The 24,474-nt window shown below is 38.4% G+C and overlaps 2 protein-coding genes across 2 annotated transcripts in view; one reads left to right on the top strand and one right to left on the bottom strand.

Annotated features, from left to right (window-relative positions):
- Positions 1-1,788, top strand: part of cacna2d2b (calcium channel, voltage-dependent, alpha 2/delta subunit 2b) — a gene marked incomplete at both ends in the record, with an annotated part of 33,226 nt that extends 31,438 nt beyond the window's left edge. The window contains 4 exons of the mRNA XM_079217716.1: positions 102-225; positions 327-436; positions 555-637; positions 1,693-1,788. Of these exons, the coding sequence (XP_079073842.1) occupies positions 102-225; positions 327-436; positions 555-637; positions 1,693-1,788 (413 nt within the window). The remainder of the gene's footprint in view (positions 1-101; positions 226-326; positions 437-554; positions 638-1,692) is intronic.
- Positions 1,789-13,056: 11,268 nt separating this feature from the next.
- On the bottom strand, positions 13,057-23,977 carry LOC306736342 (myosin heavy chain, fast skeletal muscle-like; the record flags this gene model as incomplete). The annotated part of the gene is made up of 39 exons (XM_079217967.1): positions 13,057-13,186; positions 13,426-13,557; positions 13,711-13,806; positions 13,893-13,997; positions 14,087-14,257; positions 14,428-14,553; positions 14,634-14,837; positions 14,931-15,239; positions 15,408-15,532; positions 15,668-15,833; positions 15,921-16,104; positions 16,192-16,388; positions 16,483-16,601; positions 16,919-17,045; positions 17,126-17,515; positions 17,600-17,690; positions 17,805-17,950; positions 18,322-18,498; positions 18,587-18,829; positions 18,916-19,171; positions 19,276-19,412; positions 19,500-19,623; positions 19,706-19,823; positions 19,967-20,054; positions 20,138-20,208; positions 20,306-20,612; positions 20,701-20,871; positions 20,952-21,101; positions 21,201-21,319; positions 21,420-21,558; positions 21,671-21,774; positions 21,861-21,959; positions 22,050-22,113; positions 22,199-22,291; positions 22,412-22,526; positions 22,751-22,778; positions 23,054-23,210; positions 23,295-23,438; positions 23,771-23,977. 39 exons carry the CDS (start codon positions 23,975-23,977, stop codon positions 13,166-13,168), a joined length of 5,820 nt encoding a protein of 1,939 aa, XP_079074093.1. The 3' UTR covers positions 13,057-13,165.
- Between the last annotated feature and the right edge of the window lie 497 nt (positions 23,978-24,474).

Below are 24,474 nucleotides of genomic sequence, written 5' to 3'. Positions count from 1 at the left end.
GTTTTCTCCTGTTTAGATCATCTTAATCTCAATTAAAAACACAGAATGAACTTTAAAAATAATATACACATGACATAAAGTGTTCAACTGTTGTGTTCTAGATGATCTCCTGGTTGAAGGTTTTGAAACAAGGGAAAGCAGCTGTGTCACCATCCAAAGCCAGTTCTACTTTACAAACACCACCAACTCCTACAATGTGCTGCAGGACTGTGGAAACTGCTCACGGTGCGTTTTTCTGAAGGGTCAGCAGAATGTGTTTGTGCTCTCATACCTGCACTGTACGTACTGTATGAGGTTGGCTAAGTATCCATCACTGTCTCCCACAGGCTTTTCCACGCTAAGCGGATAGAAAATACCAACCTCCTCTTTGTGGTCGCTGAGACGCTCCCCTGCAGCTCATGTGAGATAGAGAGATTGACGCAGATTAAGACAGAGTGTATCCTTTTCATGCTCACACACTCTGTGGTGCTTTCATTTGTGCTGAAGATGGAAATCTCTTCAATCTTGTGGGGCAGGTATGTTCACTGTAACCACCCTTAACTAAAAACAAACAGTTCAGGAGGAGAATCCATGCGAAGTACTGAGCAACGCACGGTATCGCAAAGGCCCGCCATCCTGCTTTGACTACAGTGTCTTAGTAAGTAGATATACTATAAATACAGCATTATATTTGTGTCTCAATCCTGAGCGAGCAATGTACCATTTTTAGCACAGATTTTTTTTTTAAACACGTAAGCTATATTGCATAGGAAACTATTGTCACAGAAAGAATAATTGGATTTTAACAAATGCCCTCTCCGTGTCACTGCTTTGTACACTCACACATCTTTATGCAATTCTAGTTAAATAGATAATTATAAATTAGCCTCGACCTAGCTAACTTGGTCTGAAGCTAGCTAATCTCTCCAGATAAACAGTAGTGAACTAAGCTAGTTGGCTAACTACACAGCTAAAGCATTAATCATTAATGTAGTTCATTAAAAAAATAAAACTATGCCACAGACTGTGCTTCATCATTTGAACAGTAATTACTAGAATTTAATTAATGATCATAATGCTGCGTAGCTATACATTATAACACTAACTAGAGAACTTAGCTATTGCTAATTTGGCAGAAGTAACTAACTAACTAACAAGTTACTTTGGTAACATTCCCCTGTAACCTTCCAAAACTGACAATCTGGCATCCACAATAACTTAACAGTATTATTGGCCAAGGAGCTTGAGTTTGAGCTTCTCTCTTTTTGCTCTCTAATTATATTCATGATACAAGTATTTCTGTTACGTTCTAAGTGAACAACACTATGAATTCTGAAGTCTGAAATTGTGTCACATTATCCAAATATTTCCACAAAAGCACATCCCCCATCTTTATGACTATTCACACCACATTTCAGTGTGCTATTAACACTTTTGATTTCACACATTTTGCAAACAAGTTGTTTTCAGGCAGCTTTTGGCATTATTCAGTACACTACATTACAATTATTTACCTACAAACTATAATGTATATTCTCATAAAATATCTGTTTCTGATTTTATATCTTTCTCTATTATAAATGTCACATTGACACTTAGAAATGAGGCACAAATTCCATTCATGGTGTGCAAAAACATCCACAAGTATTTGATGTACAAGTGATGAATAATTTGCTTTGAAAAAATATTATTTATTGTTAACTCTCATTGCAGGAAAACACGTCTGAGTGTGGACGAGGTTGTGCACTGCAGTCTTCTATAGGAGTCCTTCTCTTTATCCAGCTTACTCTGCCTCTTTTCCATCTCTGACACGTGCAAACACTCTAACTGACATTCATCTCTTTGGGTTTAGGCTCGGATCTACTGAAGGTCAAATCAGACAGCTTCTACAAAATTATTATTTTTTGTTGTACAAACGACACATAGTGCATTTGTGCTTGAAAATAATTTGTGGAACAGCTCTTAGTGTTTATTGCCTTATTGCTTATGCATTTGTTGGTGTTTCAGGGCTTGCTTGAGTGCAAATTATAGAATGTGTCGAGTGTGCATGCTACTTAAACGAAGACCAGCATGTTTAAATCTTTTGCACACATGCTCAGCCATTTAAGCAACCACCAAAAAGTCAGGGAGGCAGCTGAAATGCACTTCTACCGGGCAAATAAGTGATCGCCCAGCCGGAACAGACGTCAATCGCAATTTGAGGTTTGATTGTGGTGGTGAAATTACAAAAGATCTAAAACTCAGACTTATTTCCTTTGTTGTAAATACACAGTGGTGGAAATAAGTATTCAAGTTGTCTTACGTTGCTAGAGATACCATAAAAACTCATGCAGTCAAGATCTTATTTCAGTAAAAGTAGAGAAGTATGAGAAACAAACGTTGCTTAAAAATACTTATTTGATGGAAGAAAGGGTGCGATCAGTGTTATTTCTACATATCATGCAGTATATTATCAGGTTATTATTACTGATGTATTAAGCATCCATTTTAATGTTGTTGCTTGCCAAAATGGAGCTCATTTTCACTACTTTGTATACTGTTGAGTAGTTTTATCTATCACAATTATTTTTTAAACTCAGCATAGGTTTTTAATGTAAAATGTTCAAATGAAAAGTAATTACAGCTGTCAGATAAATGTAGGGGAGTAACAAGTACACTATTTCCCTCTACGATATAGTTGAGTTGGAAGTATCAAAGGTGCTCTGTGGAGTTCTTTACTCTTGCAAGCAAAGTTTCTGTTTACAATCAATGTTTCTAACCAAAACAAATTACGTGTATTCTCGAGATCTAACAAATATGTTGAATGCACTTCCTGCCTCATAAAACATTTTGATAAATATTTTGAAAATGTTGCAATCGCTTTGTTTACATACGTGTCTACTTGTTTGCAGTCTTCTTCCTCCCAGAATTTTCTGGCGTATTGCAACATTTCTTGGCGCGTCACTGCCACCTGTAGACCAGTGGAATAGCGTAAAAACCATTGGCAGGACAGTGTATATCACGTACACAACAGCACCAAAACATGGACCCACTAACAAAAATATTGCTCCATAGCACTACTAGTGGTCAGAAACTGCACAGGGTACCTTTAATAAAGTAGCAAAACATGGAATTGCAAGCAACATCAGCAATGCACCGTAGCTAACCAATTAGAGCTCCAGAATTGGCTGAGCACCGCTTTGTGGAGAGAGTAGTTTGAGTTTATTGATCTTTCTTTGTCACTGTCTGACACAATGTTGAACAGCTCTGGATATATTTATATGACTTTTCAGCTGTAGGCTTTACAGCATTTGTGTGTTTGGGATGGCTCATTAGATTAGGCCCATCTCAATAGTTATCTGTTTATATGGATTTACAATTCCCAAACAACTTCTGGGTAAAGCTATCCAAGGCATTTACACAACTTTACATTGTGCACACCACACATAAAGCTAACTGCTACAGCAGGAAAATGAAAATAGATAGACAGAATGTGCAGAGCTCAGACGCTGATGCTTCCGAAAACTTTATGCTTTTTTGGCTTCATGAAATTGAGTATAAATTATCTCCGCCAGTTTTTCTTTTTAAATCCTGTCCTAGTAAATATGTTTGCACATATGTCTGCACCTTCAGCGTTTTTTACATGATAGTAGATCCGGGCCTTGACCTCTCGTTCACTTCAGTGTCTTTCAATCCTACTCTGACCTTTTGCAAATATATTCAGTATTATTTGTCCCCCGAAACATATTTTCTCAGAGCACTTGAGAAAAGTCAGTATGAGGAAAAATACCAATGTTAGACCTTCAGCCAGATATTGTGATTTTAAAATCAAAGTAGTTTCATTCATACGAGGATTGTTAAAGTCAAGGTTTGTTGAAATGCTTCCAGAGATACTCGTTATGATCTTCCAGTTGATGAGAATTGTTAAAGGGTGTAAAATCACACAAAAACAAACCAAATTATGGAATTTTAACAGTGATTTTATTGACAGAACTGTAGTAGTGAATCCTTCAAACCACTGCATGATTTAATGCAATAATGCTGTGATAATCTGATGTTTAGCAGTAATTATCATTGCCATCAATTTATCAATCAAATTTAGATTTTAAGTAATTTACATGCAGTGTTATCTCTGTAGTCTTAGAGCACAAAACATGCGCATACGCCAGTGTGTGATTTTTAAACATCATTTATTTGATGGATGGGAAGCTCTCTGTCCGTTTTTTTTTCTATCTTGTATCGCCACAATTTGTCAAACCTGAATTTATGCACTTATGTATGCTTCTGTATGGGGAATGTAGCTTCTGAACAGCTTTCAATGTTATCATTATGTTATTAGTATGTGAGGTTGTTTGACCCTCTGTTGAGGTTTCCCTGATGTCTCGTTCAAAGTGATGATTTGCTGTGGCGAATATTTTATATTTTATCATGCGTACCTTGTCTCTGCATTGATATCTGATTCAACTTTTTACTAAATTATGAAGCTGTAAAATTAAACAATGTATTTACAATTAAATGTTAGCCCAGTACTGTATGTATGGGGGTATTACTACTTGAGTTTGGCACCAAAGTTTTTTTAGATTGTGCAATATATTTAATTCATGTCAGGATTAATGCTCTTTTTGTTCAGGCATAATATTAAGGCCATGATGAAAACAAAAAATCACAAAAACATATATTAGGACTGCAGGTGTTATCTCTTATTCTGTCAATTGTGTTCTCAATTAATAAACTATTAGTTGTTTTGTCTATAAAAAAATTGAACCAACAGTCCCAAACCTCTAAATATTATTTTAAGGTGATAAAAGAGCAGAAAAGCGCACAAGCTGAAACAAGCAAATCATTGTCATTTTGACTGTTGATTATCAAAATATTGCAAATTAATTTTCTCTGGATCGCCTAGTCCGTTATTGACCAATAATTCCAGCTACAAAATATTTTATGTATAAAGCTATTTAGTATTATGCCTTATTTTAAGTTCAAAGAGTGAGCAAGATGTCTTGCTGGCTGTTTTCACTAAAATGTTCTATTGGTTGCTTAGTTTGGCAAACAAGGCTACAGCATATGTAATGTTAAAACACATAAAATGTGTTACTTATTGTGCTATAATAAAAAATTAAAAATGTTTTCATAAAATTAAATTAAAAAAGATAGATTGTTAAAAAATCTTTAAATTACATTTATAAATGTTTAACACAGGATGTTTCTTACGGCATATTGAACCACAATTGATTAAGATTAGCACAAATCCTGCTGGTATGTGTACACATTTATTTAATGTATTCTAGTGAAGTCTTTGTAATGTCTTGTTTCTGAGGAGTTATGCATGATAAAATCCTGAAACCATGTTCCCACAGTGATTCATCAGTCCCTGGTGTCTTTTTGTGTTTTTGATCATTTGATCTGGTTAAAGAGTTACTCGGGATATTTTTTTAAAGCTTTTTTTTGTCAAAATATTTGTAAAATGTTGTTTATCTCTGTCTGCCTGGTGTTCCACCCTGCAGTGCCTTGTTGCACTCATTTTGGATGGTAGGAACCTTTGGCTCTTAGATGTGTTGACGTTCATCCTGCAGGGCCAAACGAAAGACACACTCAAGTTCAAGGGTCGCAATGTTTCAGCCCTAAATGGACTTCTTAGTCAGGGAACAAAATAAATGCTCTTCATGAACTTATGAAGCATTTTAAAAGGAGCACAACAGAAGTTTGTCAAGCAATTGGCCTCCCCTCCTGCCTTCCTGTGGACAGATGTTTGTCAAAGCAACGAGAACGAACCCTGCTGCCCTTCTGTGTTGTTTATCTCTACACTGTGGTTCAGCCTTGAATCAAAGCACAGACACTGTCCATTTTCATAGATTAACTTTGTCCCATATGCACACTGTATATTATATATTTGAAGCCTGTCGGAAACATGTAATTTTCCATTAGTACTGACTGAAACGAGTGAATGTTTATGTACAGTAATACCTACTGTTGTGCTTCTCTGCTGTACCCGAGCATGGTGGGAACCAGGAGAAACAGATTCAAGCTCAACACTGTTCGGAAACCTCAGCAAAAACACTGCTTCCAAAAGAGTATTAAGTATTAATAAGGTCATATTGCATTATTCAAACAACACTGTTGGACACTGAAAGAAATACATTTTATGGAAGTCTTTATAGCCTACAATATATTACTGCTGTTGAGGTCAGTGTTGTAGTTTCGTTTTGAATTACCGGTATTAATTTGCATGATATTTTAAACAATTAAAAAATGCGTGTACATAGTCTGATGGATATTTTACATTCCTGTCCACATTTAGCTCTCCATTACTGTGTGGAGAAGTGAGGGCGCCCCCTGTGGATATTTGGGGTGATGTGGAGGCCTCAGTGCTCTTTACTGTGTGTAACTGAATGAAGCTGAAAGTTTGACTTCAGTGAAGCCTACAATAACTGTCAGTGTTTGCAATTTAGGTTTTTGCAACAAGTAAAAGCACAGAGAAGTTATGAGCAACTTACTGCCTGATTAAACTTTTGTCATTTCTTTAGGAAAAAACGAAGGCTGGAGAAGATGTATGGATTTAGAACTGTTATAACATACAAATAAGGCAGTGGCATGTGTGGGGACACCCTTTTATTAATTCAGTTTGATTATGAAATCAATGTTGCTTATTTAATTAATTTATGTATTATTTTATTTATTTGGATATTGTGGAAAAATGTAAACATGAAGGAATTGAATGTGTTTGAAGCTTGTGTGATCTCACTAAGCCGTTTACAAGAAAATTGCAAAACAGACAAAAACAAATACATACATACATACATACATACATACATACATACTGTATGTTCATGTCCATTTTATTTACTGAGTATCAAATCAGAAGAATGTTAATGTGTTTTGCTGTAATGTTGCTTTTCCTTTTGCTGATGTTGTTTACTTGGGACAGTTTCCTCTCTTTGTGCCAGTCTCTAATGCCACCTCATTTTTGTACAGACAATGCGAAGCAGTCAGCAGAAGATGAAGGCTAAATTTGTAAAGATTTTGTCAGTCACATTACAAAAATGGATATTTAAATGTTTATATCTTTGGTCATTAAATGCTGTTGATATTTTTCACTTCAGCTCGGATTCCTTATTGTACTTGACTCATTTCTTTGCCATAAAAATATCATAAAAAATGTCCAAATCATATTTAAAAAAAATTTAAATGTATAGAAGAATTCCCTTCTATTATCCAAACTGCAGGGGCGCTGGAGCCGATCCCAGCTCTCATTGTGCAACGGCAGGGTTCACCCTGGACAGGATGACAGTTTATCACAGGGCACATATACAGACAGAGAACCATTCACACCTACGGTCAATTTTAGAGCCTTCAATTGACCTAAGCTGCATGTATTTGGACTGTGAGAGGAAGCTCAAGGGCCCACACTGCCACAGGGAGAACATCCAAACTTCACACAGAAGGACTGCCCGGGATCGGGGATTGAACCCGGGCCCACCTTGCTATTGGTTGATAGTGCTAGCCACTGCACCACTGTGCAGCCGGTATAAAATCATATTAAAATAAAAAAAGAAATCATAAAACTTTGCTGTATAATAAGTTGTGAAAATGTCGTAGTATCGTATGTCTAGAAATGTCAAAACAAATGAGAAAGTAAAAAAGTTATAGTAAAGTATGTCATAAGAAATGTCATAAATAGTCAGTATGCCTTGAACAATGTCACAAAATGTCTTGTATGAATTCAGTAAAGTAATACAAAAGGGTCATATTATATTAAAGATTTAAATAAAAGTCCAAGTATATCAAACTTTAATTTCAGACTCAAGATCCAGATAATACAAACAATTAAATATAATGAAATACATACAAAAGCACAATTAAAATACATAGACAATGCTTTATAAAGAGACAGCTTTACCAATGTCTCCACGGCTGGAACTGGTAGCGTATAGTCTGAAAGATGATTTCTTAACCATGTTGGCTATACAGACCGATCTATAACCTTCTGTTCCTCTCTTTCCTTGAGAAAGTAGTTGCAAATCAGTTGTGTGACTTTCTCTTTATATATATTCTCCCCTGTTTCCCCTGGTCCCCTGCCAGATTGTCTTTGTATCCCTGTGTGTGTGCATCGCCTTCAAGTCTGAGTAGAATCTGTTTCTAGAGTACTCTTTGTTTCCCGTGTGTTTTTGATCCTGACGAGTAAATACTTTTAGATTTTTCCCTCTCACCACGTCCACCTTGACAATATCGGCCCAGAACACCTTAGAAATTAATTATCTAATGATATAGTTTCTCTTGATGGCATTGCTCTGGCGTCCAGCACCACTGTACTCAGCGTAAAACTCATTTCAAGGACTGCCTTTTTTCACCTACGTAAAATTTCAAAAGTTAAGCACATCCTTTCTCAAAGCGATGCAGAAAAATGAGTTCACGCATGTATTACTTCGAGACTAGACTACTGTAATTCCTTATGATCAGGCTGCTCTTATAAGTCTCTTACATCTCTCCAGTTGATCTAGAACACTGCAGCTTGTGTAGTAACACAAACTAAGAAAAGATATCACATTACTCCTGTATTAGCTGCTGTGCACTGGCTCCCTGTAAAATCCAGAATCAAATTTAAAATCCTTCTCCTCACCTTAATTGGTGATGCGCCATTATATCTTAAGGAGCTTATACTACCATATGACCTCACTAGAGAACTGTGCTCACTGAATGAAGGGTTACTTGTGGTTCCTAGAGTCTTGAAAAGTAGGATGGGAGCCAGAGCCTTCAGTTACCAAGCTCCTCTTCTGTGGAACCAGCTTCCCCTTTTACTCCGTGGGGCAGACACAGTCATCACATTTATTTAGTATAGACTTAAGACTTAAGACTTTCCTCTTTGATAGCGCTTATAGGGCCTCTCCAGTTTGCCCTGGTCCAGCCCCTAGATATGCTGCTATAGGCCTAGACTGCTGGGGGACATCTTAGGATACACTGAGCGCCTCTTTCCTCTTCTCTATCTCCTTCTGGACGTATTCATGCCTCTTCTATGCACATTGCTAACTCTAATTCATCCCCGGAGTCTTTGTGCTTTGTCGCCTCTCAAGTTTCCATGGATCGTGATTGTGTCTGGAGCTGAATACGTTCTGTCATATTCATTGAATGTGCTGAAACTCTGTTAAGTTTCACACATTATTCTGTCCATCCGGGAGAGGGCTCCTCCTCTACTCTCGTGAAGGTTTCTTCCCTTTTTTCCCCGTGACATTTTTTTCTTCTGTTTTTTGGACAAGTTTTTCCTGGGCTGTCGTATGTGTACAGATTGTAAAGCCCTCTGAGGTAAATTTGTAATTTCTGATTCTGGGCTCTACAAAATAAACTGAATTAAATTGAATTAACCTGGCAAATAAATGTATACATAAGATTTCTTAAAACATTTTGGAAAGTATTAACTCCTGCAGCCACAACCATTTCACTGGCACTACACCCCATCTCAGTCTCTATAGTACGCAATACAAATGTTATATAAAAGAATTAATGAAAACATCTGATTTTAATATGCTATAAAAGTAAAAAAAAAAAAAAAAAGTAATAGAATTTTATTACATAAAAAAGTCATTGTAAGTCATAAAAAAAGATGATTGGTCATATGATAGTAGTCCATAAAAAGGTAATTGAGAAAGCCATTGTATTGTATACCACACGCATGGCAAAAAATACTATAGTATGCCATTAAAATGTCTTATGAATAGTATGTGTTAAAGAAGATCCAGGTATCCATTAATTGGTGTTACACCTGGATTGTGGTTGCACTTGCTGCCATGGCTCTGCTAGGCACCCACTGTTATCATTATTATCAGTCATATTTCATTTACTATTACTAACAATCGAAAAAGAAGTTTGTATCTTCCCATGGAAATATCTAAATCTAAATTCATTTTAATTCGAAAATAAAAGTCATAGTTAATATGTCATAAAAGCGCCATAGCATCCTATGCTATAAAACATTTCAATATTTTATGTCATGCCATAAAAAAAGACAACTTGCAGAAAGCTACTTGTGTGGGATCTAGCTGCACCTTGCGAGTGTTGCAGGAATTTACTTACTGTCATCAAAACTAGTGCTGTAATCTAAAGTAAGCTATTTCGGTTACTAACTCTGCAGTTTAGGAAGTGAGATTAAAAATACATTTTAGTTTTATGTGTTGACTTTACAATGCAGTGAACTGTATCACTCTGATGTCCAGTGAGCAGCTCTGCGTCAGCTGTCAAAGATTAAAATATGAGTATTCAGTGGCATCCCGAGGACCAGAAAAGAAATCCAAGAGGCGAGCAGGTTGTATGGCGGTCATTTGCATTTGTTCATAATGTCAGTCAGTAAAGATATCAAGCACTAAGCTGAGGTCTTCAGTGGAAAGATGATAGGCTGCTGGCTACTTCCACAGACACACAAAGCTCTAGATGGGAGTAGTGGGATGTTTTAGGTCCTCTGGTTTACTAAACCAACAGCCCTGTTCATGCCAGCTGGTTTCAATGGTATTGTTTTGATTAATGATACCTTCTATCCAGCAGGCATTGTGCCTCGTTGTGTGGCTTAAAGAGAAATACACTGTCTGAATTAGCCATGATATCACACCATCAGTGTTTGGCAAAGCAGTTTGGCTCATTGTCATTTTAATGCATCATATGAAGTATAACCAGCAGACCTCAGAGGCTCGTCTCCCATAAGCTGAACATCAGAGACTCTAAACAGATGAAGCTTTCAGGAGAGACGAGGTCTACTGCAGAACACGACTTTCTGTTGGGTAAAACCGTTTTTAATTACAATTTATCAAGTAGACCTAGAATCTGTTGTAACGTCAGTTGTTGTGCAAGTTAGTTTTTGTATTCAATAGTTGAATAGCTTATGAATTTGTTTCTGCATTATGTGTAAGAAAGCATTTTTTCTTATCAAGATTGTAACACAATATTCAGAAGGTAGTGAGTTCCACTACATAGTTAATAACTGCTTCAAAACTTGAGGCAATTAATAGCTGTGTCTTTTTTTTAGAAAGTATGGGAACATACTTGAGAAACATGGATATGAAATGAGCTAAGAAGTGTAACAGGAATGAAACTTAAAGCAGTTTTTGTTTGTGTGAGATGTGATACTTCTTTAACATGAATACAGTTATTTATAAATTATGTTTATAATTATTTAGAATTATAAATATAATTTAAAATTATTGGTTATTCAGAGAAAAATACCACTGTAAACTATACTAAGCTGTGTGTTAAAACATATGAATAGGAACTAAAAAATACAACATTTAACTATACAAATACTTGTCCCGTGTGTGTAGTAGAGACCTCTGACATGTCTGGTGCCACAGATTCAGGAGCAAACAGGTGCAACAAGATTAGTGGTGGGAACGCCAGCTGTCATCTGTCACAATGTTTATGAAATGGCTCCCCAAAGAGGAAGCACACAATACTGGATGGTTGCTTTCCTCCCAAAGAATTTGTGTAATTTATTTTCTTCTCTTCTTTGAGGAAGAGCGGTGATGCAACAAGTAAAACACATTTCATCTTTACTGCCGGTTGACTCTTTAAAATATTGCATCTAGTGACTCCTTATGTTAGTATGGTAGTTACTTATGGTAGTTCAGATGATAATTGTGATTGTGTTTTTAAAGTATGTGTTTCCTGCCCAGTGGCCGAAGGTGAGAGCCACTACAAAAGTGTTGGAATAAATATGAATTTGTTTTGTGTAAGAGCAGACTTTAAAGAAATAGTTGGCATTTCATTCACCGCATGGCAATGACAGGACTACATGGAGTTACTGCCAAGAAATAAATGTAACTATTAAACACACTATGTGTAATTTTTACACTTTGACATACCAGTTAAACAAATGTGATATCACGTGTTAATTAGTACGCTTAAGAGGTGCTGGAAGGTGGTTTTAGTTACTGTTAGAAAGAGCCAGGCTATCTGCTTCCAGTCTTTGTGCTAAGCTAAGCTAACGAGCTGATAGCTGGAGCTTTATATTTAACAAACAATAGAGTGCTGCAGGCATGATGTATTTTTGTAGGCCAACCCTTGAAGTCAGCAACGCACTGGTACTCTCCACTTATATTTGCAGAAAGATCCATGACAAACAAACTTTTATGATAATTACAAATTTGGTTAAGCAAGATAATCTTCACAAATGAACACCACTTTTATGATTTTTGAAGTGTGAATGCAATCGGAAGAAGTATATATCTAACGTTGAGCTATAAATGAACTACATCCCAGTCGCATGAGCCCAAATATACACAACGAGGCTGTTGAGGTGGATTGTTTGGCTTGTTGGTGTTTTACAGTCTCATTTAGCCACTTGTTAGCAGCCTCCTTTTTGAAGACACTTAAAAGATAAAACATTCACTAGGTGGGTATTTACTGATATATTTTAGATCATAGAACAAAACGTTAAAATGCCTTCGGCTTGTGTTAACCACAGACCTCATTTCAGGAATATAACCAAAACCCCGTAGGCTTAAAGACGAAGAAACCGGCAGGGCCAAAATAATAAATAAAAAAAAAAGTCCTGCAGCACACTATATTGAGCATGAGAGTGACTAAGTAAATTTCGAACCATTTCATTATGGTCACGTTCTACATTTGGGAGATCCCTATTTAAGTGTAATTACTTCTGTATCGGCATTCTTTGCTGCGCAGCATGTTGGTAACTCAAATGCTTATTCAGTTGTAGTTGTTGTTTCTGTCTCCTGACTGAACTGAGTTTTGGATAAAGACTGTCACACGTACTGCTATTGTTCCTATCAACAAAAAATACCTTTGAATTAATTTAATTGAAATGTAACAAATACCATGCTCTTTGTCAAAACATGGCTATTGTGTTTTTAAGTGAGTGATTTTGATTTGTAGATTCAGATCCCAGGCTGAGCGACAACACACCCGGACTCAACCCTATAATGACACTACTATGAACTATTGTTTGTTTTACGATGAGTGACTACTACTTTAGTGACAACGACTACTACTACATTTGCTCGAGTGAATCAAGAAACCCAATCTGCACTTCTTCCATTTTCTCTTCCATAAACCAAGTAGTGCGTATCTTTGTGTTGTGCAAAGAAAAGTATAAAGACAGTAGACTTTCAATATAATTTATTTAATATAGATCTACAATATATAGTGAGAGCAGTCCAATGAAAGAGCATATTCTATGATTTTCATTTGTGTCTCTCAAAGAGGTTGCAGTTTATTCTTCAGCCTCCTTCCCCTGAAATTGATAGAAAAAGGAGAGAATAAATCGTTAATGGCGTTACGCCTATGGGAGGAAAATATTGTCATGTGACATGTGTGTAGCTTTAACTTCAAATCCAAATTGAAATAGCAGAATATTCATGCATGTGAAATATTGAACTTTCAAACAACATTAGCTCAAGAAACCAATCATGTTGCTTTTCTGTAAGACTATCAAAAACCATTTGAACTGACTGAGTTTTATGTATCACTTACTCTTCCAATGTCTCGACTCTTTGCTCTCAGCTTGTTGACCTGAGACTCAGCGATGTCAGCTCTCTCCTGAGCTTCCTCCATCTCATGCTGCACCTTCCTGTACCTGGACAGGTGAGTGTTGGCCTGCTCCTCCTGTGAGGAAAATTCAACTCTGGAGTCAACATCCATCATAATTACAGATATAAAAGGGTGATTGTATTTTTTCTGTTTCCAGGTTTGACTGTACAGCATTTAGCTTTGTTTGAGACAATACAGTGAAACAGTGATAACAAGTGTCTGACTCACAGCCTCCTCAGACTGCCTCTTATAGGCCTTCACTTTCAGCTGCAGCTTGTCCACCAGATCCTGCAGTCTGACAACATTCTTCTTGTCCTCCTCTGTCTGCAAGAATTAAGGATTGAAATGCATTAATTTGGATCTTTGTCTGACAATTCTATCAATCGTTACAGAAGAAAATAACTGCCTACCTGATAGGTGAGCTCCTTCACTCTTCTCTCATATTTACGAACACCTTTAATAGCATCGGCTCCTCGTCTCTGCTCGGCTTCAACTTCAGCTTCAAGCTCACGTACCTGAAATATGAACGATGTATGCTGTTACTTGGAGGGCAAGATTTTTATATAAAAAAAAACAGTTGAGATCAGATCACATTTGTCTTTACCCTAGCTTCCAGTTTCTGGAGCTGCTTCTTGCCACCTTTCATGGCCAGATTCTCAGCTTCATCAAGGCGGTGCTGCAGGTCCTTCACTGTCACCTCCAGGTTCTTCTTCATCCTCTCCAAATGAGAGCTGGTGTCCTGCTCCTTCTTCAGCTCTTCTGCCATCATGGCAGCCTGAAATGTTGTTACATTTTATATTATTGGATATAAACCTATTACAACTACTAGAGCACCAGAAATTAAGAATAAATAGCCTTAGTATTATTAAGTATTATTGTATGCACTGACATATTATGCATTATACTTTCTGTTCAATTGCATAGAAATGCGTACGGATGACTCACATCGGTGATGGCCTTCTTGGCCTTGTCTTCAGCATTTCTCGCCTCCTGGACAGAATCTTCCACTTCACCCTGGATCTGGATGAGGTCAGCCTCCAACTTCTTCTTGGTGTTGATGAGGCTGGTATTCTATGATTAAAGAAGCAAAAATTAATTTTCATATCTTAAACTATTGTAGAACATTCTTGTTTGTCAACCTTCGAGCATACCTGGGAGTGCAGCAGTCCCACACGCTCGCTGGCATCAACCAGCTCCTGTTCAGCCACTTTGCGGCTTCTGTCCGTCTGCTCCAGTGCAGCTCTCAGCTCCTCGATCTCAGCCAGCATCAGGGTGTTCCTGCGCTCCACCATGGCAACCTGCTCCCTCATGTCTTCCTGGCCTCTTATGGCGTCATCAAGATGAAGTTGGGCATCCTAAATTGTAAAACATTGAAAGATATGTCAGCAAACACTTTCAGCTTGTTTTCAAAGCAAAATGCTAAGCCACAAATCTTTTTGTGGATGTACCTTAAACTGTCCCTGCACGTTTCTTAGCTGTTTCTGGGCTTCCGCTGCCTGGCGGTTGGCGTGACTCAGCTGAATCTCCATCTCGTTGAGGTCTCCCTCCATCTTCTTCTTGATTCTTAGGGCATCATTCCTGCTCCTGATCTCGGCATCCAAAGTGCTCTGCATGGACTCAATCACTCTCTGGCTGTTCCTCTTGATCTGGTCGATCTCCTCGTCTTTCTCTGCAAGTTTTCTGTCAATTTCACTCTTGACTTGGGTGAGTTCAAGCTGAATGCGCATTATCTTGGATTCTTCATGCTCCAGTGTAGCCTGTGAAAAAGTGTGCTTACTTTATCAACTAGAGTGCATAACAGGTTGTTCATTCAAAATAAAGAAATGGAGGCCGAGTTACAAAGAGGGAAAAATAGCACTGTGTCAAGTCCAATACCTTTACAAGATGAGTCTAAGAGGCTCTGCTAAAGCTCTGCTAATATTTACCTCTGCCTCCTCCAGAGCAGTCTGGATCTCCGACTTCTCAATTTCCACTGCCTTCTTTCCCTTCTCAAGCTCATGAATCGTTTTACCGCTGTCACCAAGTTGTTCACTCAAGTCTGCGATCTCCTCTGTTGGAGCAGATTCATGAGGTATACATTTTAGAATGTGAAGCAATATAAACAATAAAGTAACAAAGATACTTCAGATAAATTGATTTGCTGCATTTCTTAGTTCTGTTGTGGAGAACATAATAATTGTCTTACGTTGCAGGTTCTTGTTCTCTCTCTTCAAGGTCTCCAGGTGGTCCAGAGCTTCTTCATATGAGTTTTTCAGCTTGAACATCTCAGTGCTGAGAGAACGAGATTCTTTTAATGCTCCCTCCAGCTCTGCCTGGCTTTCCTCATACTTCTGCTTCCACTCTGCAAGAATCTGAAACATAAACAGACCCATGTGTTTCAGTAATTGACAAGTCTAGGGTCTTCATTTAAACAAAAAAGGCACAAATAGAAATCTAACCTTGTCAAAGTTCCTTTGCTTCTTGTCGAGGTTAGCAGCCAGAGCATTAGCTCTCTCCACGTCAATCATCATGTCTTCCACTTCACCCTGCAGTCTCTGTTTTGTCTTTTCCAGAGAGGCACATTTTGAATTCACAGCCTCGATGGATTCTTCTGCATCCTGAAGACGCTGGGCGAGCTTTTTCCTGTTAAACCATACAGTAAACAGGCTCAGTGATGCATTACTGAATCAGTGCATGTGGAAACAGGGTGATTTCAGGACTGGTCCTTACTTAGCCTCCTCCAGCTCCTCAGTGCGCTGGATGGCATCGGTCTCGTATTTGGCTCTCCACTGAGCCACCTCGCTGTTGGCCTTTGACAGTGCCCGCTGCAGCTCAGATTTGGCCTCCTGCTCCTCCTCATACTGCTCTCTGAGCAGGTCGCAGTCATGACGAGCTGACTGAACAGCATGAGCCAGGGCGTTCTTGGCCTTTGAAACAAAAGAGCACCTCATTAATACTTGATGCCAATTGTCTGGTGGCCTTTTTCTCTGTAATAATTCTACTGATTCCATAGACTGTTACCTTAACTTCCTCCTCAATGTGCCTCTTCAGCTCCTCAATCTGCTGAGTGTAAGCCTGCTTGGCTCTTGTCAGCTGAGAAACAAGAGCTTCTTTCTCCTCCAGCTGACGCGTACATTCACCTAATCAAAGATATTAATGAACTTATTGGTCATCAGAATGAAATTATCAGGGCTCACGTAATAATGTATAATGTATATAATTCACATTATTGTGCAAGAAAGGTTTTCCTCTTGGGCTATCATATTGAACAGAGATACATTTTGAAAGTTTAGAGGTTGGGAAAATTGCTGGTTTGTGCAATCTGCAACAAATATTACATTTAGGTAAAAGGGAGTAAAGGTGGAATAGGGTTTTTAAAAGTAGGGGAGAAGCCATATAATTGAATGTATGCAACATGAGCCTAGTTTTTGAACACCCCGAACTATCATAATTATACCGTTTTCAGTTTGAAGTCTTGCTTTCTGTGTACTCAGGTCGTTCAGATGACGAACATTTTCATCATTCTTGGATTTGAGCTCACTCAGCTGATCTTCCAATGTCCTGCACATTTTTTCAAGGTTTGCCTGGTAAAAATAAAACATATATATTTACAAAACTATTACCATTATATTTTGCTCCCTGTAAGAAAATGTACTTTTCTCACCTTTAATTTGGCAATAGACTCCATATTGCTGCTGAGGTCATCGATCTCCATCTTGTATTCACTTTTCTCTTTCTCCAGCTTCTGCTTGACTCTCTGGAGGTTATCAATCTGTTCTCCCAGCTCTGCCACACTGTCAGCCTGCTTCTTGCGGAGAGCTGCAGCGGTGGCCTCGTGCTGCAGCGTGGACTCTTCCAGATCACGACGCAGCTTCTGAAACTCAGCCTCACGCTTCTTGTTCATCTCGATCTGAACAGACGTTGCTCCACCAGCTTCTTCCAGCCGCTCGCTGATCTCCTCAAGTTCCCTGGAAAGATCAGCCCTCTGCTTCTCCACCTTGGCCCGAGCAGCCCGATCGGCCTCAATCTCCTCCTCCAGCTCTTCAATACGAGCCTGAAACACAAAAGGTTTAAGTGAAAACCATTTATTTGATATTTGAATGTTCCGGTTACCTTCAACTAGTACTAAAAACCTTACCTGGAGTTCCTTGATCTTTTTCTGAAGCTGGATTCCAAGAGTCTGCTCATCCTCAATCTTACCGAGGATCTGACTCATCTCAAAGTCCTTCCTGCAGAGAATAGAATAAATCGTCGCATTTGAGTTACGTGTAAGTAGTGCCTCCAATTAAATAATGTATTGCAAGTAGCTAGGAGGATGGCGTTTTGCATTTTGTTATACTTACTTCTTTATTTTCTCGTCAGACTGCTGCTTGTCATTCTCTAGATCCATTATGGATTCCTGGGCCAGTTTTAGATCTCCTTCAAGCTTCCTTTTTGCTCGCTCGAGATCCATACGGAGTTTCTTTTCTTGCTCCAGAGAACCTTCAAGCTGTCCATGAAAAAGATGTTTTACATAATTTAAGTTACAATTGTTAATATTTTCAGAAGGTCATACTCCATTTTTGATGATATGTATGGTTTGGTGATGTATGTAGTCCAGCCCAATTTTGTCAAGTTGATAATAGATTTAGTGTTTCTTACACTGTGCAACTCAAAGTCGTATTAAGTAAGTTAACTGTGACAGATAATCAAAATGTGTCGATAAAACAACGTAACAGTCAATATGTCCGTGCTGTTAAACCAAGGGTGTCACCAAATAAACCATGATTGCGATCATTAAAAAAAAAAAACGTAAAAGAAAGATTTTTGCTATTTTATAAGCAAGTTAAACTTTTGTTTTTAAATTCAGATATTACTCACATCGTCCACTTGCTGCTCCAGCTTGGTTTTGGCCTTCGTCAGGCTGTTGACTTTGTCTTCCTCTGCCTGCAGATCATCTAGGGTCTGCTGATGGGCCTCTTGGAGGGCTTTCTTCTCTTTGGTCAACTTGACAATGCTCTCATCTTGAGATGTCATTTCCTCAACCAGGTTTTTAACCTGTATTCACAATATTGTCAAAACAATTTTCAAAGGTTTAAGCATTGTAAAAGAGACAACTTAAATGCTTTATGGAAGATTTACCAACCTTGTTCTCAGTGGCATGTTTCTCCTTTTCTACTTTGGCCAGGGTGAGCTCCAAGTCATCAATGTCTTTCTTCAACTCGGAGCACTCGTCCTCCAGCTTCCTCTTCTTTGCAGTCAGCTCAGCATTCATTTCCTCCTCATCCTCCAGTCTCTCAGACGTCTCTTTGAGTTTGGCCTCAAACTGGATTTTTGCTTTAATGAGCCCCTCACACCTTTCCTCTGCATCACTGAGGGTTTCACCTTCCTAAATGACATACAATTGAAATATTTAGTTAGTTGTAAAAACCGGGATCATTGAAGTAACAATGTGTCTTGCACTTTGTAACGTACAGCCTGAATTTGTAGCTGCAAGTCATTCTTCTCCTGCAGCAGAGAAACCATCTTCTCCTCCAGTTCTTTCTTCTTAGACAGAGCCTTTGCTAGATCCTCTTTCATCTTTCCAAAGTCTTCTTTCATTTGGGCCATTTCTTTCTCAGTCTCTGCACTCTTCAGCAGAGGCTTGATCTTAAAGTACAGCTTCATCCATGGCCATGTTTTGACATTCATGAATGAGCGAATGTTGTACTGGACAGAGTAAATTGCCTCTCTGACAACAACAAAGAAGAAAATGTAATTAGAAAATGTGAAAAAGTTGCAGAGTTTTAGAACATGCTTTACATTTTTAGACAACATCAATAATAGACACAGTACCTCCTCTCCATCATCTTGACAAACTCTCTCCTCATGAGGTAACCTCTGCTGAGAGCCTGAGTCATTGTGACCAGCTCAGCCAGTTTCTCATCTCTCATCTCCTCCAGAGTTCCCAGCAGACCGGCTTTGAAGAACACCTGTGAGTCAATGATTATAATTATCTTTCAGTAATTCATTATTTATGATAGTTACTCTTATACCTCTACCTAAATCAAGTCCTCTACCTTGGTGTGTCCAAACTTGTACTGAGTCTGGTCCACATCGATAGATCCTAGCAGCTTCTCTGAGGCTTTCTTGCTGTCAATGAATTGTCCCTCAGGTATGACACTAGCATTCAATACTTTGTATCTGAAAGTAAATATATTTTACAGTTAGATGATACTTTTAGATGATAATTTTTCAATCACTGCCAATGTCATATTTCCGCTACCTCTGCTTGAAGTCACCATAGAGAATTCTGCTGGGAAAACCTTTCCTGCAGATCCTGATACCTTCCAGCACACCGTTACACCTCAGCTGGTGGATAACCAGGAAGTTCTCCATGAGACCTATGATCATGTATTATACGTAATGAATTAGTAACAGTACAAGAAATGGTAAAATCCCATGACACATTTTATTTGTGTTGCCTTTTGTCTCTAATTTCAATAAATGTATCAATTAAATCAACATTGACAGAAAGCGCACATACCTGGTGTCTTTGATTCATTGGGAATCAGGCAGCGTACAAAATGAGGATGTGTGCATCTCAAATTTGACATCAGCTTGCCCAAATTCTCCTGAAGAATTAAAAGGATATTTCATTGGCAAAAGGCTCTAAATTAGTGCAACGAAGTACGAAAGTCCTTCTTTTATATCTTACCCTGAACAATGCAGACACAGTCTGGAAAGAACCACCCTTCTTCTTGCCAGCTTTCTTTGAGCTACTGTCAGCTGTGGAATGAAAATTACATTAAAATGATTACATTTAACACAAATAAATTTGCATTATTGTATATTTCATAATGTAAAGACAGGTAACAGCATGTACCTTCTGATCCAGCATGTGCTATATAGAGATGAGCCAACAGTTTGACTGAAGACTTCTGGTAGAGCTGAACCACTGAGTCGTTCAGGGGGTCTTTGTTCTTATCCAGCCAGCCAGTGATGTTGTAGTCAACAGTGCCGGCATAGTGCACCAGGGCGAAATGGGCCTCAGCTTTGCCTTTGGCAGGTTTTGGCTTCTCAAAAGCCTTGGTTTTACCAAGATGCTGGTCATACAGTTTGTTCTTGAAGGTGGTGTCTGATGCCTTGGGGAACATACACTCCTCTTCAAGGATGGAGAAGATGCCCATTGGCTGTCATAATGAAATGATGAATTAATACAAAAGATTTCAAGTCATCGGATAGTTTTCTGTGTTTGTGAATATTCAGCGTGTCTCTCACCTTCTCAATCAGCTCAATGCAGGCAGCCAAGTCCATACCAAAATCAATGAACTCCCATTCAATCCCCTCTTTCTTGTACTCTTCTTGCTCCAGGACAAACATGTGGTGGTTGAAAAACTGTTGCAGCTTTTCATTGGTGAAGTTGATGCACAGCTGCTCCAAGCTGTTGTACTGCACAGATTCAAATATCAAAGGTCAGCAAACGTGACCGTTTTAAATGAAGATGCATAAGATTATATCAACAAACTTACGTCAAAAATTTCAAACCCAGCAATATCCAGGACACCGATAAAGAACTGTCTGGGCTGCCTGGTATCCAGCATCTCATTAATTCTGACGACCATCCACAAGAACATCTTCTCATAGACAGACTTGCAGAGAGCACTGACGGAGTTGTTGACCTGAATTTTTACAGATAAAAATATCATTAATCAAAGATTTCAAGGGTCAAACAGAAGCTATAGCTTTAAGATTCACAGGACTGCATGTGATTGTTTTACCTGAGGCACAGTCTGGCCCTTAGTCACAAACTCATTTCCGACTTTCACCCTTGGGTAGCACAGTGCCTTCAGTAAATCAGCCGAGTTCAAGCCCATGAGGTAGGCGATTTTGTCAGCGACTGCAAAGAAGCAAAAATTGAGTGGTGAGAGGTAATTTTATAGAGGTTATAAAATATTTAAATTTATAATTTTTTAATTGTTTTCAAATGTGCAACATACCCTCATTGCCATCGGGCTCAGCCTGCTCCTCACGCTGTTTCTGCTTGAACTTCATTGCTCCGTGGTGCATCACAGCTCCGGTCAGCTTGTAAATGCCGGCCTTCTCATCAGCACTGAAGCCCAGGATGTCGATGGCAGTCTGTGAGTATTCAAAGAAAAGTAATAAGTTATGCTCTATACTGCCGCTCTATAAATAAAACATTTCTAAATTCATAGACTTCTTGAGGGTCTAGACTTGATCGTTTTCTTACATCAGTGGCAATGAACTCCTCAACATCGTCAATACTCTTGACAGTGATTTCACCTTGACTGATCATGGGATAGTCGAATGGATTGGTGGTGATGAGGAGAGCCTCTGAAAAAGAAAGCCCTTGTGGTTAATTCTTGTCAGCACACGTACAGCAGGTAATGAATGGTCTTTGAAAATCTAAAAAGTATCACCTATCAACTCAGGTTTGTGGCCTGTCATGAGCTGATAGAAGATGTGGTAACTCCTCTCAGCAGACAGCTGGAACGTCACGCGAGACTTCTCCAGCAGATCTGTCGATCACAGTTAGACACCAGTCAGTTTTGTTCAATGAGCTCAACAAAAACAGACTGAAGTATCTGCTTTATCATTTCTACACTTACATGTTTCAATGTCTGCTGAGGCCAGCTTCCCAGTTGTTCCAAAATGGATTCTGATGAATTTACCCTATTAAAAAAATGACTATAGATTAGCATTATAACTTATTGCATTCTGATATTGTTTAAAAATAATCAGGTAGAAAGACACTTACAAAGCGGGATGAGTTGTCATTCCTCACAGTCTTGGCATTACCATATGCTTCCAGCAGGGGATTGGCTGCAATGATTTGATCCTCCAGCGACCCCTTTATTCAGAAAACAATCAATGGAAATATTCATGCTTCATCCCTGATAGTTCAAGATCACATTTAATGTCTATGTCAGCTTTTTTGACACCTTTTCCTGAAACAGATTTGTTCATGTACCTTTATTTTTCCAGAAGTCTGATGTTCTGCTTTCTTTCCTCCAGCCACTGCGATTGTTGCAAAGTACTGGATGACTCTTTTGGTGTTGACAGTCTTTCCTGCACCAGATTCTCCACTTAGAGCAAAAAAGAGGAGAAATTAGCAGAAATTATCTCCTTGATGGTGAACTGAACAAACCTTGAAAAAAGCTGACTTGTGACGTAAAGCATACTGTCTATGTTACGGTATGTTTATGTCAAATAATATATAGTTTGCTGAGACTTTTCTTTGACATTAAGTTACATTAATTTCAGGATTACTTTCTGTTAGACAAATCATTTATAACATTTGCAAACTTACGTGATAAGGATGGATTGGTTATCCCGGTCTGTAAAACAAAACAAAAGTTGCATACTTTCAAATTACTTCCATAATTGTGTTTTATTTAATCTGACATTTGCTAGAAATCTTCCAATGACGTGAGGTTATAAAAACCTATTATTCCAAGGCTTTAAAAACAAACAAAAAATAGCTTCTGTTAGCTGCTACTAGCTTAATAGATATGTGTTTAGAAAAACATTTGATATATACGGTAATAGTTGCTGTCTTCTCGTACAATTTTCCTTTTAAAACATGCAAAGTTTCGTCACACTTCTCACACACCAGTGAGCATGAACTGATAGGCGTTATCAGAGATGGAGAAGATGTGGGGTGGAGCCTCAATCCTCTTTTTGCCTCTGTATCCTTGCACAACCACTGCATCATACACTGGGAGCTGCTTGTAGGGGTTCACAGTCACGCAGAACAGCCCTGAGTAGGTCTGTGAAGACAGAGAGGATATTTACTGACGTCTTCCTTTAGCCACCGTTTTGTCTACTGATGTGATGACGAGGCCAAAACTCACGTAGATCATCCATGCTGCATATCGCTCTTTGAGGTTATACAGCACAGATGGCTCGCTGAGGTGGGTCATCATGGCCATGTCCTCAATCTTGTCGTACTTTGGAGGGTTCATGGGGAAGATCTCAGTGTCTTTTACAGTGAGAGTCTGTAACAAGGACAGAAACAACACAGGACTTCAGTTTTTACAGTGGAGAGCGAGCTGGTCAGTATTCATTATTATTTGTATTACAGTCAGAGGATTTTTAGAACCACTAACAAATATCAATTTAAAATCTTTTCACCTTTTATCTTTTGGGTTAATTACAGATAAAGTATAGTGCTGAACATATTTCATTCCCTCACAAGACATGCCTTTCATGCACTGGTATGTCAATTAATACAACGTAAAAAACATCACACAGTCTGTCACCCTTGACAGTTTACTTTGAAATTGAAACTGTTTAACTCTTTGTTTTATTCTACTGTCATCACGCTTACCTTTCCACCACCGAGAATCTCCACGGTGGCTTTGCCCCCATCTCTCTTAGTGAGCTTCCCCTTGAGGTACATCTCAGCGGGCTCAGTCACAAAGTATGCAGTTTTTGCATCGAAGGGAGTGTTTTGAGCTTCAATTCTCTCCCTTTCAGATTTCCGGAGGTAAAGGGCCGCCGGGCCAAAACACTGCATTTCAGCGTCCGTACTCATGGTGACTCCTTACTGCAAGTGTGCAAAAACAGGACAGCAGTCATTTATGTCAGTCATCAGTCTTTCTTCTCATGGTGGTACATGGGGGTAGTAATGAACAAAGCTGTTAACGTTTTTGAATGTTATACTCAAGTGATGAACAGAGAAAAATAGACAATGATTTAACTTTACTTATTTATGTTTCATGCTCAATGAAAGAGTTAATCACAAAAGCAGTTTACAGTTTGTAACAACGGGGTAACATTGCTGTTACATTTTCCATTCACTGTATAACATATCATCTTTATTGTTGCCATGACTTGTTACATGCACCAGACACTTTGGTGTAAGGGAACAGGGACAATGTATGTATTCTATCTAATGATGCAGACACATGCTAAAACATTATCTGTTCATTAAGTTGCTACTAATTCCACACAAGGTTAAGATTAAGCAAGTTAAGATCACATAATATAATGATTAAAAATGTTCTTAAACAAAATGAAACAGTAAAATAA

The sequence above is a fragment of the Taurulus bubalis genome (genome assembly GCF_910589615.1).
Source record: "Taurulus bubalis genome assembly, chromosome: 5".
In the NCBI taxonomy this organism is placed as follows: Eukaryota; Metazoa; Chordata; class Actinopteri; order Perciformes; family Cottidae; genus Taurulus; species Taurulus bubalis.
Note: the sequence above shows the minus strand (reverse complement) of the source record. Positions and strands in the feature narration are given on the sequence as shown.